Raw genomic sequence first — 16,794 nt, forward strand, 5'->3', positions numbered from 1 at the left:
TCCATTTATTGTGAGCTGCTTTACCTGAAAGGGGTCCCCTTGATATCCGTATAATAGTAGTCATTTGTCATCACCAACACTCGCTTCTAGATTTAAGAGAGGAAAAAAAAGTTTAATATGAAAAGTTTGGCAGGTTTGAATTAAAAAAAAGCAAACATTTAATCTAGGGTAAGATTAATAATAGCATAACAGAGAGACATGCAAACATTCAAAATTCATCTACATGTAATAAATACAAGTATATAATTTTATTTTTACATTTCGTTGGAAAAGAATTGCCTATACAAAATACCCCTTTGTCCACTGTTTTCTTCACTTCCATGGAGAATTTTCCTGTTTTCCGATTCACCATTGCATTTCGAAGCTTAAATAGGAAAAAAGAAAAAAGAAAAAAAAAAGGGGGGGGGGAGAGTATAAAAAGAAATTTAAAAAAAGAATTAAGACAACATATTGTTTTTCTTTTTATATATGTAATCATTTTAAAAGATATTTGGACCAAAGGAAGAATAGGTACATGTGCATTCTTTCCACTCTAATTTGTTTAGCTACCAGACATGGTCATTATATATTCCTGCATCACAACTTCCAGAGCCAAAAATTATTTGGCTGAAAATGCTGGGAATTTAGTCTAAGAGGTTCATCGTGTTGAAAAATAGATTATAAAATAAAACATGGCTGAAATGGGATTTGAGCCTGGGTCCCAAGACTGAAGGCACCACTTCAGTTATATTATAAACTTAGCACTTAGATTTATATACCGCTTCACAGTTTACAGAAACAACTTCTAAGTGGCTTACAGAGTCAGCATCTTGCTGCCAACAATCTGGGTCCTCATTTTACAGACCTCAGAAGGATGGAAGGCTGAGTCAACCTTGAGCTAGTGAGAATCGAACTGCTGAAATGCTGGCAGTCAGCAGTCAGCAAAAGTAGTCCACAGTACTGCATTCTAACCACTATGCCACCATAGCACTGCTAGTTTTGAAAGGAAGTTAACACTGGTAACCTTTACCAGCAGGCAAGTAAAGGTTAAAATGAAAGTTAGTTGCAGGCTATAAGAGAAAAATCATTGTGAGCCATGTATAAGTTTGGAGTCAATAAATGAATTCATAACCCAAGCGATTCCTTAAATATGGTACATGATATGGTTGTGCTTTCTTTCTCTTTCTCTCTCATACAAAACATTCCTGTATTTCTCTCTAAATATGGTTATCCTGCCCCTTTAAACTTTGAAATTAAGCAGCCAAATAAAGAAGTCCAATGATGTCCCATCCTCAGACACTTCCAAGATTTTTTTATGGACAAATTAGATAAATTAATTTAAAATCTATTTTTATGTTGTCTTGATTTACAGATTACATGAACTAAAGCCCAATCATACTAGGTGTCTAGTAGAAGCCACAGTGATATCAAGTTTGCCATAATATCACCATGCAAGTAATGTTAATTATTTAAATTACATAAATGCTAATTATATAAAGTACATATTTTGCTTCATGATGGTGTGACATACCCAAAATCATTTGGCCCTGAGCCCAACACATCTGGAGGTCATTAGGTTGGATAGGATTGATGTAAAGCACATATTAGTGCCTTTCAGTGCTTTGAATATGAAAGTACTTAAAAGAATGTGTAGGTACACACAAGTAGTACTTGCTACCAATAACTTAGATCAAGGCTATCTTTCTCCTGGATCATACCACAGATACAGAGAACTGGCAGGTGATCCCAAAGAGAAGATGTAACTGCTTTAAAGAGCTGTCTACACTGCTACATTAATCCTCTTGTGAGCTCTAAACCATTCCCATCCCAGCCCCACTTTAATCTGAATCAGACCATCTGTGCCTTTTGTTAGGTCATCATTTTAGAGATATTGCCTTACCTAAACAGAATGAACATGTGTGGCAAAAAAAAAAAAAAAAAAGGCAGTGGGAGTGGAAACAACTTCTTACTTCCTGCCAGCTTTCTCCTTGAGTTTCCTTGTGAGAAACTGGCAGGGAGTATCAGAAATACTCTCTTTTCCCTTCCCTTCCCTTCCCTTCCCTTCCCTTCCCTTCCCGTCCCTTCCCTTCCCTTCCCGTCCCGTCCCGTCCCGTCCCGTCCCGTCCCTTCCCTTCCCTTCCCTTCCCGTCCCGTCCCGTCCCGTCCCTTCCCTTCCCTTCCCTTCCCTTCCCTTCCCTTCCCTTCCCGTCCCTTCCCTTCCCTTCCCTTCCCGTCCCGTCCCTTCCCTTCCCTTCCCTTCCCATCCCTTCCTGTCCCGTCCCGTCCCTTCCCTTCCCGTCCCGTCCCGTCCCGTCCCGTCCCTTCCCTTCCCTTCCCTTCCCTTCCCATCCCTTCCCGTCCCTTCCCTTCCCTTCCCTTCCCTTCCCTTCCCTTCCCTTCCCATCCCTTCCCTTCCCGTCCCGTCCCTTCCCTTCCCTTCCCGTCCCGTCCCTTCCCTTCCCTTCCCTTCCCTTCCCTTCCCTTCCCGTCCCGTCCCTTCTCTTCCCGTCCCGTCCCTTCCCTTCCCTTCCCTTCCCATCCCTTCCCTTCCCTTCCCTTCCCTTCCGTTCCCTTCCCTTCCCTTCCGTTCCCTTCCCTTCCCTTCTCTTCCCTTCCCTTCCCTTCCCTTCCCATCCCTTCCCTTCCCTTCCCTTCCCTTCTCTTCCCTTCCCGTCCCTTCCCTTCCCTTCTCTTCCCTTCCCTTCCCTTCTCTTCCCTTCCGTTCCCTTCCCTTCCCTTCCCTTCCCTTCCCGTCCCTTCCCTTCCCATCCCTTCCCTTCCCTTCCCTTCCCTTCCCTTCCCTTCCCTTCCCTTCTCTTCCCTTCCCTTCCCTTCCCGTCCCGTCCCTTCTCTTCCCTTCCCGTCCCTTCCCTTCCCTTCCCTTCCCTTCCCTTCCCTTCCCTTCCCTTCCCTTCTCTTCCCTTCCCTTCCCTTCCCTTCCCGTCCCGTCCCTTCTCTTCCCGTCCCGTCCCTTCCCTTCCCTTCCCTTCCCTTCCCATCCCTTCCCTTCCCTTCCCTTCCCTTCCCTTCCCTTCCCTTCCCTTCCCTTCCCTTCCCTTCCCTTCCCTTCCCTTCCCTTCTCTTCCCTTCCCGTCCCTTCCCAGGAAGGGTAAGTGGCAGCTGCAGGGTGGGGAGGGAGCAAGGGATTGTGAGACTGGCTGGGAACATTGTGAGACTGGCTGTCATGCAACAATGAAAACGAAGACCACATGACCACAGCAGCAGTCCAGTAAGTTCAGCAGTAGCACTGAAGCAGCCAAATTTTTTCCCAAATTCGATTCCCTCAAGAGTCATGGGTCCCAGATTTAGGTCACATTCTGTAAGTTAGCCCATCTAAAGTGCTTCAGTTCAAAAATTGTTGCTCTATGATGCAGCATTTTGCCCAATTAAAGATCATGACAACAAGAATTTTAGTAGTATATAGGTACCGTAGATTCCTGCATGGTATAATATCTAATTCAGACCAAGTATATGTTGCTGTTGTAAAGAGCTTCTCCCAAGCATGTTGTACTTCAGCTCATTGTTGACTCAAAGATGAGCTGTCATGAAGCTAAAACTAGATCACACTGCCTCTACAACTTGTGTTTGTATTAATTTACAAAGCAGTATAAAAATTCAAGTTTAAATATCAGCTAAAGTAAGTGTTAATGTGTTTTCAGAGAGATAGGTCCAGTCCAGAGCTCCCACATTAAATCAAAACCAGAGGATCATATCCAATCATATGAGAAAAATTGAATCATATTCATCACGCCCTGCTCTTTGTAGCTTTTATTTCTGTTTAAAAAGTGGACCTATCTATTGCAGAGGTAGCTAGACAACCATCTTTGGGGAGATGCTTAAGTTCAGTTTCCTCTATTGAATGGGGCAACTGGACTTTAGTGGCCTTCTAATTCTCTGGTACTCTAATTCTACAGATACTTGATAGGGCCATGTGACATTTCTTTGCTCTGGACAATTTACAGTGGTCATTTTCATGAAGTCAAAGGCTGTCTTTCAAGGCTGAAAAGCGCAGGGGAGCAAAGCTTGCTTGTCAGTAAAATAACTGTTTTATTCTTGTGAAAAATCTGAGTATGGCTGACCAAATTAAAGCTGCATTGTTAGCATTTTCCCCCCATTTTGGGGCATCCTGATTTGAGCCCACTATCTTCTACAGACAACAAGTGTAACAAAATTTTTAAAGTTTTTGGCTATAGGCTTTATCGAATAAAACATATTTTACTGAAGATTTTTTAAATATAAAATGTAATGTGTAATATGCAATTCTGGAAGTATTTTCCCTTTTTAACTTTTGTGGTTTTGGACTTGGAGAGCTGGTCTTAATTACCAATCTACTTTCTAATGTTTAAAGAACTGTTCCATTTATCTTTAACATGTTTCTCATTTTTCTCCATCTCAGAGCCTGCAGTATTCCACTCCCACACAACCCTCAGGCAAGTCGCAAATTTACAAAAAGGGCCTCTAAAACTCTCATAGCTTTTAAGATCAAGTATGCATATGGGAATAAGATCTCTTTTTTTACCCCCTGAATATAGTTTTTGGCTTGGGATAACAGTTTTTCATCTATTCTGTAGACTTTTCTTTTGCTACTTCTACGGGGATTAAATTGGTGTCCAGTCATATAAATGAGGGACATCTTTCTTCCCACATTAGCATTGTTGTAAAATAATAAAACATCAACTTCCATAAAGCTCTTTAAAAAGATCGTTATAAAAGAAATAGTGAATGTCAGTAAATGACTTTCCATTAATTTAATTAAAAGCAATTATTTTAATAAATGATAAAGTGTTAGAGAGCCATTTAGAGAATAAGAACGCAGATAGACAGCTTCATTTGGGGCAGGAAATCTTATGCAGCCATTAGTAATTTTGAAAGGATGTTATGGGTCCTCTTACAAAGGAACACTCCTGATTGTGATGTTTTCTGCCACCTCAACCTATTTTACTCTTTATGGTGGCTGGTGGGCACAGTTCCAAAGAAAGTATTGTTTGGAATTTGCTTGGGTCAGTGTAGGGTCTAGGCAGGGGTGACCAACCTTGGCAACTTTCAGACTTGTGGACTTCAACTGCCAGAATTGGCTAGAGATTTCTGGGATTTGAAGTCCACAGGTCTTAAAGTTCCAAGGTTGGACACCCCTGGTCTAGGATCAATTGTAAAAAATGAAATTAGACGCTGCTATTCTGCTTTGCATCAGATCAGCTTATTTTGGTATTTTTTTTAAAACCAGGAGGGTTTAGGGGACATGGAAAGAATAATCTCTGGGCACACCTGAGTATATGGACATCCCATTGCCTGCTTCTGGATTAATATATGAGAATGTGAGCTAGCATACTGTGCTTCAAGTCCCCAGTCTTTTAGGGTGGATAAATTTGGGATCATGTATTGTGAGAACTCTCACAAAATGGCTACTACAGAGTTCCACATTAACAAAATGATGCCAAGGGAATATAGACATTTCCTAAGCACTGATTTAATAGAATTGTCATTTGGCCCTCCTCTAATCCTTCTCTGTTGGGACATTCCAATAACATGTCCCTGGCACTATTTTAGGATTTCAGGTTCTTGCAAGTTATACCCATGGTCCCTGTTGTAAACAACGTATGTTAGGTTTTGCAGAACAGTTATGCCATTCTGGATGGCATAGGTTTCAGGGATGGATACCCATCTACTGCAGTTATGGCTTCCTACAGTAATTAAAATCATCATTGCTAATTTCCTCCCCCGTTATGAGAATATGACTAGAAAATAATATAACTGATGGGAAGTTCGCTGGCTAATTCTTAGAGCAATTTACATCATAACAGTCCAACATCTCAGGACAGGTTACATCCCTTCCCATGTCCTTCTGTATGGCCCATGGGGAGGCAGAAGGTAGAGGCAGAAAAGTGCCTCTACCTTACTTAATGAGTAGAGGCCTTCCCTCCAAAGATAACACTTTATGTGCTACTGGTAAGCAAGTTTATAGAACAAGAACTGCCAGTGAATGAATCAGCCTGTACAAAAGTAGCTTGAAGAAAGCAGTAAGGCTCAGTTTTACCATATTATAATATTACATAAAAGATACATTAGCATCTATTTTGAGATATGACAACAAAATTTAATTGTAGACAAGCAATAGAATGAAATTAGAATAGACCGTCTTCATTTGATATGCAGATGAAGAAGTTTCCACAGTTATATTGTAACAATTCACTATCCCAAGGGTGTTTTTTCAGGAGGCAACTGGACTTCCTTGTTTTTTTCTTTGAAGACGTTTCAATCCTCATCCAAGAAGCTTCTTCAGCTCTGACTGGATGGTGAGGAATGGAAGGATTTATACTCCTTGCAGACAGCTGGTCATTTGCATTCTTTTAGAGAGTTGTTGAGGCCATTTAGAGATTTTTCTGTGTCCTCAGCATCACCTGAGTATTGCAAATGTGCATAGAGCCTTCTTGGCTGCCAAAAGTTCTCTGTCCTGTGTCCCTTCACTGTTGAAGACAGGCACAGGCTGCTGAGAACACACATTTGCACTTCCCCCCCCTTTTTTTCTTCAAAGGAAAAACAAGACACTCCAATTGCCTCTTGAAAAAGCACCTTCAGACAACCATGACCTGGATGACTGAGAATCTCCACAGACATTTAGCAATTCACTAGATGACATTTGATGCCAGTATAGATTCAATAGAGTACTTTGGCCACCTAATGAGAAGGAAGGACTCACTGGAGAAGTGCCTAATGCTGGGAAACATTGAGGGCAAAAGAAGAAGGGGACAACAGAGAACGAGGTGGCTGGATGGAGTTACTGAGGCAGTGAGCGTGAGCTTGAATGGACTCCAGGGGATGGTGGAGGACAGGAAGTCCTGGAGGAACGTTGTCCACGGGGTCACGATGGGTCAGACACAACTTCTCAACTAACAACAACAATAACAATAATAACAACATAGATTCAAATGTATCTGCAGCCTAGTTCTCGCTGAGGTGGTAAAGGTATAGCTGGATTAAATCAGTTTAAACTTATTAGTGGGTATTTGGGACACAGGTTATTTCATGCTTTGGCATAAAACAATCCTCACATAATGAAATAAAAATATAAAATGTGTCTCCATTTTATACTCTAAAAAGTATCTCTTTTATATATGGTTTGACTTTTTTATATATATGCCTCATCTACAAATCAGAAGCAGTGTAGTTAAGAAAATGGAGTTATCAATTTAATGAGAACTATGATGAGTCTATTTGACTAGGGTGATTCTATTTGACAATATCCAATTTATTTTAGTATCTGGTCTTCCATAATTTAGGGGTTGGATTACAACTGTATTGATCCCAGCCAACATATCTAATTTCTCCAGGTTGGGAATATTATTTGTATCTGCCTATTTCTCCTGGTTCCTTTAATAACAATGTTCAAGATTTGCCTTGAATTTTCCCAGAAAAAAAATGTTTTCTAATGTTATTTCTTTGGAAGAAAGAACTGCTAAAGCATACTGAATATAGCTATTCTCATCCAAATATCTTCCAGAAATAGGATTCAAAATACAGAATAGTTTTCCTTCAGTAGATTACTGAACTGCTTTTCTGCTTGTTTCATACTAACCAATAAGATAAATGTAATGTATCCAGAACAAAGAAAGAAGAATTTCAATAATGGAAATAGATTAGGACAATAAGAAGTTATTTTTACTTGGCAGGAGAGGCATTCAGAAGGCTGCTATGATATCTGGTTGTCTTGGACAGGTACTTCAGTCACTTCTGTGTTGTGGCATTTACCACCATAACAACAACAACAACTAAAGAGTTCGGGAGAGATCTCTAGTGCAATTAGGCTACTATTGGTGATCATTCTTTAGAATGAGGCATTGGGTAGGTTCCTCTGGAGTTCATTTGACTGATTCAGCATTCTGAAGGACACTTCAACACAGAAAAGTCTGAGTCCCAGTCTGTCATGAATTCTATTTGTATATATTTATTTACAGATGTTTTAATGTTGTTTCAGTCACCCTAAAGCAGGGCTGTCAAACTCCCGGCCCGCGGGCCGAATACATCACGTGCTAGCCACGCAAAGGGGAAAAAAGTCCCGATACATCACATGATGCCACCAAGACGACATTAGTTTGACACCCCTGCCCTAGAGCATCTACTCAACATCTCACTCTGCTAACTAACTCCTCAGATAGTTCCAGTATGTACAGAGGAGAAGTACACCGATTGCTTTGTTGAAATATCAGGAAACACCAATGGTTGTGAAAATTAGACATTTTGACCTGGGCAATTTAATTTTCAATTATAATATTAAAATAAAAATAAACCAAAATATTTTTTTAAAAATAGAAAATGATATACTCTTAACGAAGACTATTCAAGTTGAAACTGCAGGAACAAACATGGAAAGCATTTAAAATGTATCTCTATGAATTGAGACCACAAGTGTCAAAATATTACAGGCAGTATGACCTGAGGAGGCACAGGAGATGGGAGAAATTAGTTAACAGTAAAGGCAGACATTGCTTAGGTTATTATGATTCATAAATAATATTATGATTTAAACCCCAAGTAAGGTAGGTGGACAAGGCAGAAATGTGTGTATACACACAGACACAGACACACACATGAGAAGGCGGCAGACAGAAACTTAAGTCAGAGAAAAGTGATCAAGAAATGTCTACATTTGAATACTGACAATACTCCAGAGGCAGAGATACGTGATGAATCCCAGATTTCAGAAAGACGTGACACTGTAAATATGGGAAACTTCTGTTGATATATTCAAAACCTCTCAGAAATGATTGGAGTTTGGAAGGATATAGGAGCTGTTAATGTACTGCTGATATATGAGAAGGGTGCAAGGAAAGATTTGTGAAAAGGCAGACATGAAGGCATGACTTTAGTTGGTACAGACGTTATGGGAAAAGCTAAATAACAGAAACCAAAAGGAGAACACCTGGAAAGTTACGATTTAATTAAGGACAGTCAGCATGGATTCGCACAAAATGAAACATGCCCAAAATATCAGATTTATGGAGGAAGTAACAGAAAAACAGACAAAGGTTAAGTCATGGACATAAGGAAAACTTTTGATACAGTACAGCAGAAAATTGACTTGTAAAGACAGAATGGCATTTGAGGAAACTGCAGACTGAGCAGAAAGAAGCAATATGGAGTTTGATTAGAACAAAAAGAATAAAACTGCAAAGGTTAACAGATAAGACATTTGATGGACAACATGAACATAGTGAATCTGTCACTATATCTGTCTAGAATAGAACTAAATGCATTTCATCTTATAAATAGTAGCAAGTTTCTGCTATTTCAGACTATAGCATAAGAAAGATAGAACTGTCTTGGCAAAATTTGGTTCAGATTTTTGTTGCTGTGCTACTGTTATTTGATCTAATGTCTGAATGTTACTAAAGAGACCAAAGCAAAGGAGTTTTGGAATCCATATGGCTTGTTAAACTTTTGCTTCCTATTCATCTCACCTATATTTGTCTAACCATGGCAGCACCACCCTCATTTTGGAAGGACCATGTTCCTCCTTTAGAATTCACCAGCCAATTCAGTTTAGATGAGAGAAGATTTTCCATTTAAAGAAGGTGCGGGCTTCAAGAGGCTGCTATTTCTTATTAGGAGTGCTGACCCTCTGGGATGCCTCCCATTAGGGCTAAGGTCAATTCTGACCCTGGTGATCTTCTGAAAGCAGCTGGAAGATGGAAATCTTCCAGGGAACATCTGAGGATTGTCACTTGGGTTTAAATTTTTGATTTATTTTAAAATTGGTAGGGTTTTTTATTATTATTTGCATGGTACAGTGGATGTTTTAATGGTTTTCATATTCTGTAAAACCATCAAGAATCGTGTAGGAATTGCAGTGTGGTATAAATGTAATAAATAAATAGGATTTGGATTGCTTTCTGTTGTTTTTAGGTTGTTAGGTTTTTATCCTTTTTATTGTACTCTTAGCTGTTTTAATAGTTAGTTAAAGCCTCCAAGAATCCTATGGGATTGCAACAGGAAATGATGTAGTCAGCCTTGCAGTTAACTTTTTATATTCATTCATTCATTCATTCATTCATTCATTCATTCATTCATTCATTCATTCATTCATTCACTCACTCACTCATTCATTCATTCATTCATTCATTCATTCATTCATTCTATATTTTCTACAGCTGCCCATCTCAATAAGTGACTCTGGGCAGTGTATATCATAAAACAATACATCTCTCCCATATTTACTTTAGAAGATTCATTCCCCCTTTTTCTTCCATGTTGAAAAACAACCCTACCTACATCTACAATGTATTAGTATCAGTAGTTCCAGGCATGCTGTATATGAGATCTACCATTATATCTGTGAGATCAATGTTTGACCTTTCTCTTGGTACTTTTTTCTTCCAGTTTGCAGATATTCATAGCCACTCTTTCATCCCTTTGGAACTCCTGAGGTCTCCTTCCCCAATGGGCCCTGAAGAGTAGCTCTCCACAGGCCAGTCAAGCCTAGTGCAGTCCTTGAGTTGACTGGGACTACACCGATCTAGTAAGAATCTGCTTCCTAGGTTAGGCCACTTCCATCCTAGGACTGAAAGCCAGGACTGAAAATAGGGAGAAAGAAGCCATTTCTCTTCCATGATAGTAGATACTGGGCTTTATATGGTGGACATTAGGAACTAGTAAAAGAAAATGCTTCTAGCCATTGGTTCCATGTCACAGGATAAAGTTACATTATGCAAATGTGCTGCCATGACGAACTTGAGGAACTTGAGAAGACATCAGATGAATTTAAGACGTGAACAGCTGTGAAGGATTCCATATGCCTCCATGATCAAAGACACTGCCCCTTTGATCAATACCTCTAGGAAAGCACTGTTTTGTATATGTTCTGCTCACAAAAGGTTGACTTGAGGATAATGAATGATGTAAGAGGAGTCTTATAGCATATATTGAGAAAAGAAAGTAAGTGAGGGAAAAAGAGATTTTATTTATTTATCTACACTCTTAGTGATTTACTGATTTTGCTAGCAGAGTAGGTAGTTAAAAACAAGGGAGGCTCTGCACAATAGACCTGAAAACTCAGGAATTGTATTGATACAGAAAGACCCTGATCCTGTTACACTCTCTTCCATCAGTTGCACTGAAGATCCTTTTTTTCTCTTAATGTTCCAGCTCAAATTAGTAAAGTTATGTAGGAATGAAATGAAGGGAGACCCTTCCCCCTTCAGCTGCTTTGAATTACCAGAGGAAGACGGGCTGGTAAATGCAACAAGTAAAGTAATAACTACACACTCACACTTATATAGACACACAAACACAAATTTAAAACACAACTGAAGCATCCTGGAAACTCCCATTATATTAATCAAGTATAACCGAACTGTATTTGTTGGGAACGGGTTAACACAAAATGAGATAAAAATAAAATGTACCCATTTTTAAAAAAGTGGCTTATCATTTTCCTTTCTTCTCTTCCTGCTGCTCAGTCAAGCTGGTAGTGAGTGCAACTGACTTTTCTGTCAAGCAGTGACTGAACTATTACTTACCACATCATCTCTGTCTTCCCATTCAACCTCAGAGAGGTCAACGCTGCTGTAATTAGGCTTTCTTCGCTTTTTCCCTTCTTCATACTAGGGTCATTAAAAAAAAGAGAGAGAGAGAGAGAGAGAAAGAGAGAGAGAGAAATGAGATGCTGGGTGAAAAAAACCCTGGCACTTCTATTTTTCTAGTAAATCGATACAGGCGTAATCAACTTTCTCCCCTTATTATGTTCAATTTTCCATAAATGCATTAAAAACTGTTCTTTTGGAGTATGCTTTTTTCAACAACTTTCCATGCTGGACTACAAACCCATCTCATCCAGCCAGCATGACTGTAGTAGTTAGAGACAGCACATTTAAAAGGTATCCTGTTAATCAGACTATGCCTTTTCCATTATTGTTCCTATGTATTGTATTTTATTGGCAATGCATCCTTGCAACAGTTTCAACATAGAATAAAAAAATAGTGATTCATTTTCTTACAGAACTATGTGCCACACAATTTATGCATAAAATTCAAGCTACATTCTGCTGCAAACCACTTCAGACTACAGCAGATGGAAAATATGCAAGACCTTGGTCATACTTGCAAAATTTACAAAAGACATCTTGAACCTTCTCTTCCAGACCAGCAGGAAGTTATATTTCCTAGAGTGTTATCAACAAATTGTTTATATATTTCTATTTAAACAAGATAAGAGACTACTCCTGGGAAACTTGGTGTTAGTATCTGCTTGATATTACATTTTATCTGTTCTTTCATGGAGAAAAATGCAAGAAACACAGCAATAAGGAAATGTAACAATAAACACTGGTATTGTTATACTGTAAATCTCACTTAAAAAAAAATAAACATCACAGTTACAAATGAGTTGACATTGGTGGTGTTTTCATAATGTAGAAAAATCCTGCCCCCTGCTGCATCCAACAGCAAAGAGATCTTACTAAAAATAACTTCAGTAATTTTCCAATGTGTAGGTTAAGTCTGATGTCTAAAATGGAATTTGCTAGCTTTCCAAAAAAATAAATCAAAGGCTATATTTTAAAGATTGTTATTCATTATTAAACTTAACTCTGTTCAAAAGCCATTTTGAATCCATTAATTGCAATTAGGCTTCAAAATCAAGTTTATAATCTTAAAGTTGCAACACACAAAATATTCACACTTGTTATTTCTGAGGGACCTAAATTCTTCATGCAAAGATGTTCCTGCATCAGTCAAGAGCAGTTGTGTTTCATCATAGCACCATCCTCTATCCCTTGTTTAACAACAAAGCACGGTGAGCTTGCATTCAACTGGTGCCAGGGAATAGTGTCATCATGGACATTTAAGAACTAATTATATACCTAGTGCCATAATTGACTCATGCAGCTAGCTGAACAAGAAAATGATGAGCCAGAAGGGTTAATGATGTAGGGCTGGAGGAAGAGAAAGAGGGAATTTAGGAGCAACACATTGAGTTCTGTGCTCAATGAACATGGTTTCTCACCAGCATAGGAGACAGGTATAGCTAAATGGAATGTTGCAGGAAGACAGAAGGGACTGGGGGCAATGAAGGAGTGCTGTGGGCACAACATAATCAGCAATGGTTAAAGTCAAAATCACAGTCTGCTTCCTTTTCACACATTAGTCTATGCATGTTTCACTTTTGCTGGATGAAATCAGAACAGAGCTATCCCTTTTATTTGATGTCGTATTCTGATAAAAAAAATGAACCTAAAAAAAGGCAAAGAAACTATCCTCCATCCCAAAATCTCTTTAATTTTCAGCCTTACACTTCCTGACCTAACATTGTGATTTGTTCTGGATTTGCAATCTGTTTGCCTGCAATGTGGATTGGTAAGGATCAAAGTGATGCTACTGGAAGATGTGAGATTCAGAGGTTGCAAAAACATAAGACATGCATTCTTACCCTGTCAAAAATGACATAACATTGTTCCCAACAATGAAAAGCCTAGCTAGTACTCAGTCAAATTTTCCCCCTTTTTAATTCAATCCCTTCAGGAAGGCTAGTGGCAACTGAAATATGGAAAAAACTGAAATGGTTAAGGTGTGGTCATTCTCAGTAGGGAACCTGGCGAGAGAGGAAATTGCCAACTTCATAGTAATTGCTAGGAATGTGTCCTCATTCCTTCTCTTTGGTCTTTTTCTATCTTTAGCTTTCCAAAAAGATGTGGTGCGCTTATTTTCAGCATCATTGGGGATCTCCTTACAGCTTGTTCAGGATATAATATTGGTCATGTGACTTTGAAATATTGCATGGTTACCTGACCATTTCCAGAAAACGGTGCAAGCTTGTGCATAGTTTTAACAAAATTAAAGAAAGAAGATGAATGGTCAAGTCAAATAGATACTCCTCCCTTGGCCATTTTCCTACTTTGCTCCTTGTCCTATCTGAACCTTGCAAATGTTTAAGTTCTTCTTTCTCCCATGTGAAAGAGAAAAAATAAAATCTGTATCTTTCATGAGCATAAGAATGTATCAAAACCATAGGATTCAACCCAACAAGCCTTTGATACAGTCCAAATCAACTGAAACATAGCAGATACTTTGATTTCTCCCTTACCAGTTCTAGTCCTGACCTACAGAAGCTGAAAACCTTTCAAAATAAGGAGTACTAGATGCTGTCAGCTTCTCACCTACATAAATGGTCCAAGTTGCTCCGCTTACTAGAGGGAAGCTGCCATGATCAGAATCCAATGAGCAGCTAAGTACTGGCAGTCAATGCCATTTAGCTTGAGGTAGCTCTACTGATGTTCCCTCAACTTCTAGAGCCAAAAGAAATATCTTTTCCCAACTCCTTCCTTTCATCGAGGTTAGAGGAACATTATTTATGATTCCTGTTAGAATACAAAGCCTGCCAAGCTCTGTTCTCATTATTCACATCTATGCCCATAGCTTACAATATCGCACCATAAATTCTGGAAATAGCATTACACAGATTTGTGAGGGAAAGCTTGTCTGATCATTTTTATCACAGTCAACTTTGAAATGCATCTTTTGCATTCCTCAGTGACAACCATGACAATCCTTACTGAATCACCTGAAATCTGTTTTTATAATAGAGTGTCAGACTAAACCCAGGTTCATAGCCCCATTCAGTCAGAAACCTCTTGTTTTATAGTAGCCTGCTTTAGCCAAAATGAAGGTAAAAGAGATAGAGAGAATTGTATATTATGCCATGTGTATGGAAGAAAGATGAAATAAAATGTAATATATAATAACATGATACTTCCAATACTTTAAATTGTTTGCTATGGATACTTTTCTTCTAATTTATTTTAATTATTTCTGCTTTAAATTTACACCTGGTTTACTATCTCAGTTATTTGTTCATGCAGTGTATAGTGTAAAACACTGTATGTAATGCAACATACATTGTAAATCAAGTATATTAAAATAATGCAGATTATGTGCAAAATGCTAGAGAAGTCAGTAAAAAGAATTATATGTAAGAGAGGTCTATTTAAAAAATTCCAGAATGTAGCAGTAAGGCAGTGGAAATAATCCTTAAATACATAAAACCAGAATGGTAGTATTCTTGGCCATTTTTTAATAGATAAAATGTTTACCTAGTTGTGGTCACTTACAAAGCAAGCCAGATGTAACATCTGACAAACTCTGACAATTTTTCTAAAATAACTTTATTCACTATTGGAATGGGAAAGAGAGATCAACGTTTGGACCTAAAAATATAGTTTTCTGCTACATTTATTTGAGCTGAAGTCCCCATTAAATTGGCATGCTTATGATTTTCACCCTGGGATCTATTTGGCACCAGTAGAGATTCTTAATTTAATTTCCTGATTTTTAAGGGATTAATCAATTGATTGATTGTGTTATCATTGGCACAATTCTAATTGATTTTCTAAAATCTTGGGGTTTTATAAAATAGAGTCATTTTTAACTTTATAAAGTCCTTTACTCAGAGATATTGAATTTGTGATGGACATGAAGCATATTATCTCCTAGAAAGGGATCTTAAAGGCAAATTTCCAAGATTGAGTTGAATAAAAAAATGAGATTACCCCCCAATAAAGACATTTAGAAGAAGGGTATAATTTAAGATTTTTAATCCAGAAGTTTTTAGATTATAGTTGGCAATAGAGATCAGTTATTTTTGATTAGTGTTTCTTGCCAGCTGGCAATGATAAACTGGCATGCAGTAAAATTTCCAACTTTTATTACAATGAAAACCAACAGTTAATTGTGTCATATAAAGAGGGATGATAGATGACAGATCTATGTGCACATACATGAGCATTAGCATATAAATTGCATATGATAATAGGAAAAGTCTAAATCTTTGGTATTGAAAAGCTAGTTTCTTAAAATATCTTAAACCATTAAACTATTTCTACAGAAGTGAGCTGTTCTTTACCAGGCAAGTGTGTGAGTGCACACATATAATTTTGCAAATAATTATATCACTTCTAGGGATGATAATACCGAGGACTCTTGTAAATTACAGATAAATCACGTCACATTCCCAGCTTGATGCTCTCTGCTCATCCTGGGATTGCCAAACAACATATTGTTTGGAATGATGGCAGTTCAATATACAGGTGAAACTCGAAAAATTAGAATATCGTGCAAAAGTTCATTTATTTCAGTAATGCAACTTAAAAGGTGAAACTAATATATGAGATAGACTCATTACATGCAAAGCGAGATAGTTCAAGCCTTGATTTGTCATACTTTTGATGATTATGGCTTACAGCTCATGAAAACCCCAAATTCACAATCTCAGAAAATTAGAATATTGTCAAAAGGTTCAATATTCTAGGCTCAAAGTGTCCCACTCTAATCAGCTAATTAAGCCATAACACCTGCAAAGAGTTCCTGAGCCTTTAAATGGTCTCTCAGTCTGGTTCAGTAGGAATCACAATCATGGGAAAGACTGCTGACCTGACAGTTGTGCAGAAAACCATCATTGACACCCACCATAAGGAGGGAAAGCCTCAAAAGGTAATTGCAAAAGAAGTTGGATGTTCCCAAAGTGCTGTATCAAAGCACATTAATAGAAAGTTATGTGGAAGGGAAAAGTGTGGAAGAAAAAGGTGCACAAGCAGCAGGGATGACCACAGCCTGGAGAGGATTGTCAGGAAAAGGCCATTCAAAAATGTTGGGGACTTTCACAAGGAGTGGACAGAGGCTGGAGTCAGTGCATCAAGAGCCACCACACACAGACGGATCCTGGACATGGGCTTCAAATGTCGTATTCTTCGTCAAGCCACTCCTGAACAACAAACAACGTCAGAAGCGTCTTACCTGGGCTAAAGAAAAAAAGAACTGGTCTGTTGCTCA

At 38.5% G+C, this 16,794-nt stretch overlaps 1 protein-coding gene across 1 annotated transcript in view; it reads right to left on the bottom strand.

The window, feature by feature from the left end:
- CACNA2D3 (calcium voltage-gated channel auxiliary subunit alpha2delta 3) overlaps positions 1–16,794 on the bottom strand; it is a 579,692-nt gene that overhangs the window by 92,741 nt on the left and 470,157 nt on the right. The window contains exons 18-20 of the mRNA XM_070933639.1: positions 11,493–11,576; positions 293–364; positions 25–86 (exon numbers count right to left, since the gene is read on the bottom strand). Coding sequence (XP_070789740.1) covers positions 25–86; positions 293–364; positions 11,493–11,576 — 218 coding nt within the window. The remainder of the gene's footprint in view (positions 1–24; positions 87–292; positions 365–11,492; positions 11,577–16,794) is intronic.

This window comes from Pituophis catenifer, unplaced genomic scaffold (assembly GCF_029215685.1).
Source record: "Pituophis catenifer annectens isolate HBS135680 unplaced genomic scaffold, rPitCat1.0.hap2 SCAF_2, whole genome shotgun sequence".
Classification (NCBI taxonomy): domain Eukaryota; kingdom Metazoa; phylum Chordata; class Lepidosauria; order Squamata; family Colubridae; genus Pituophis; species Pituophis catenifer.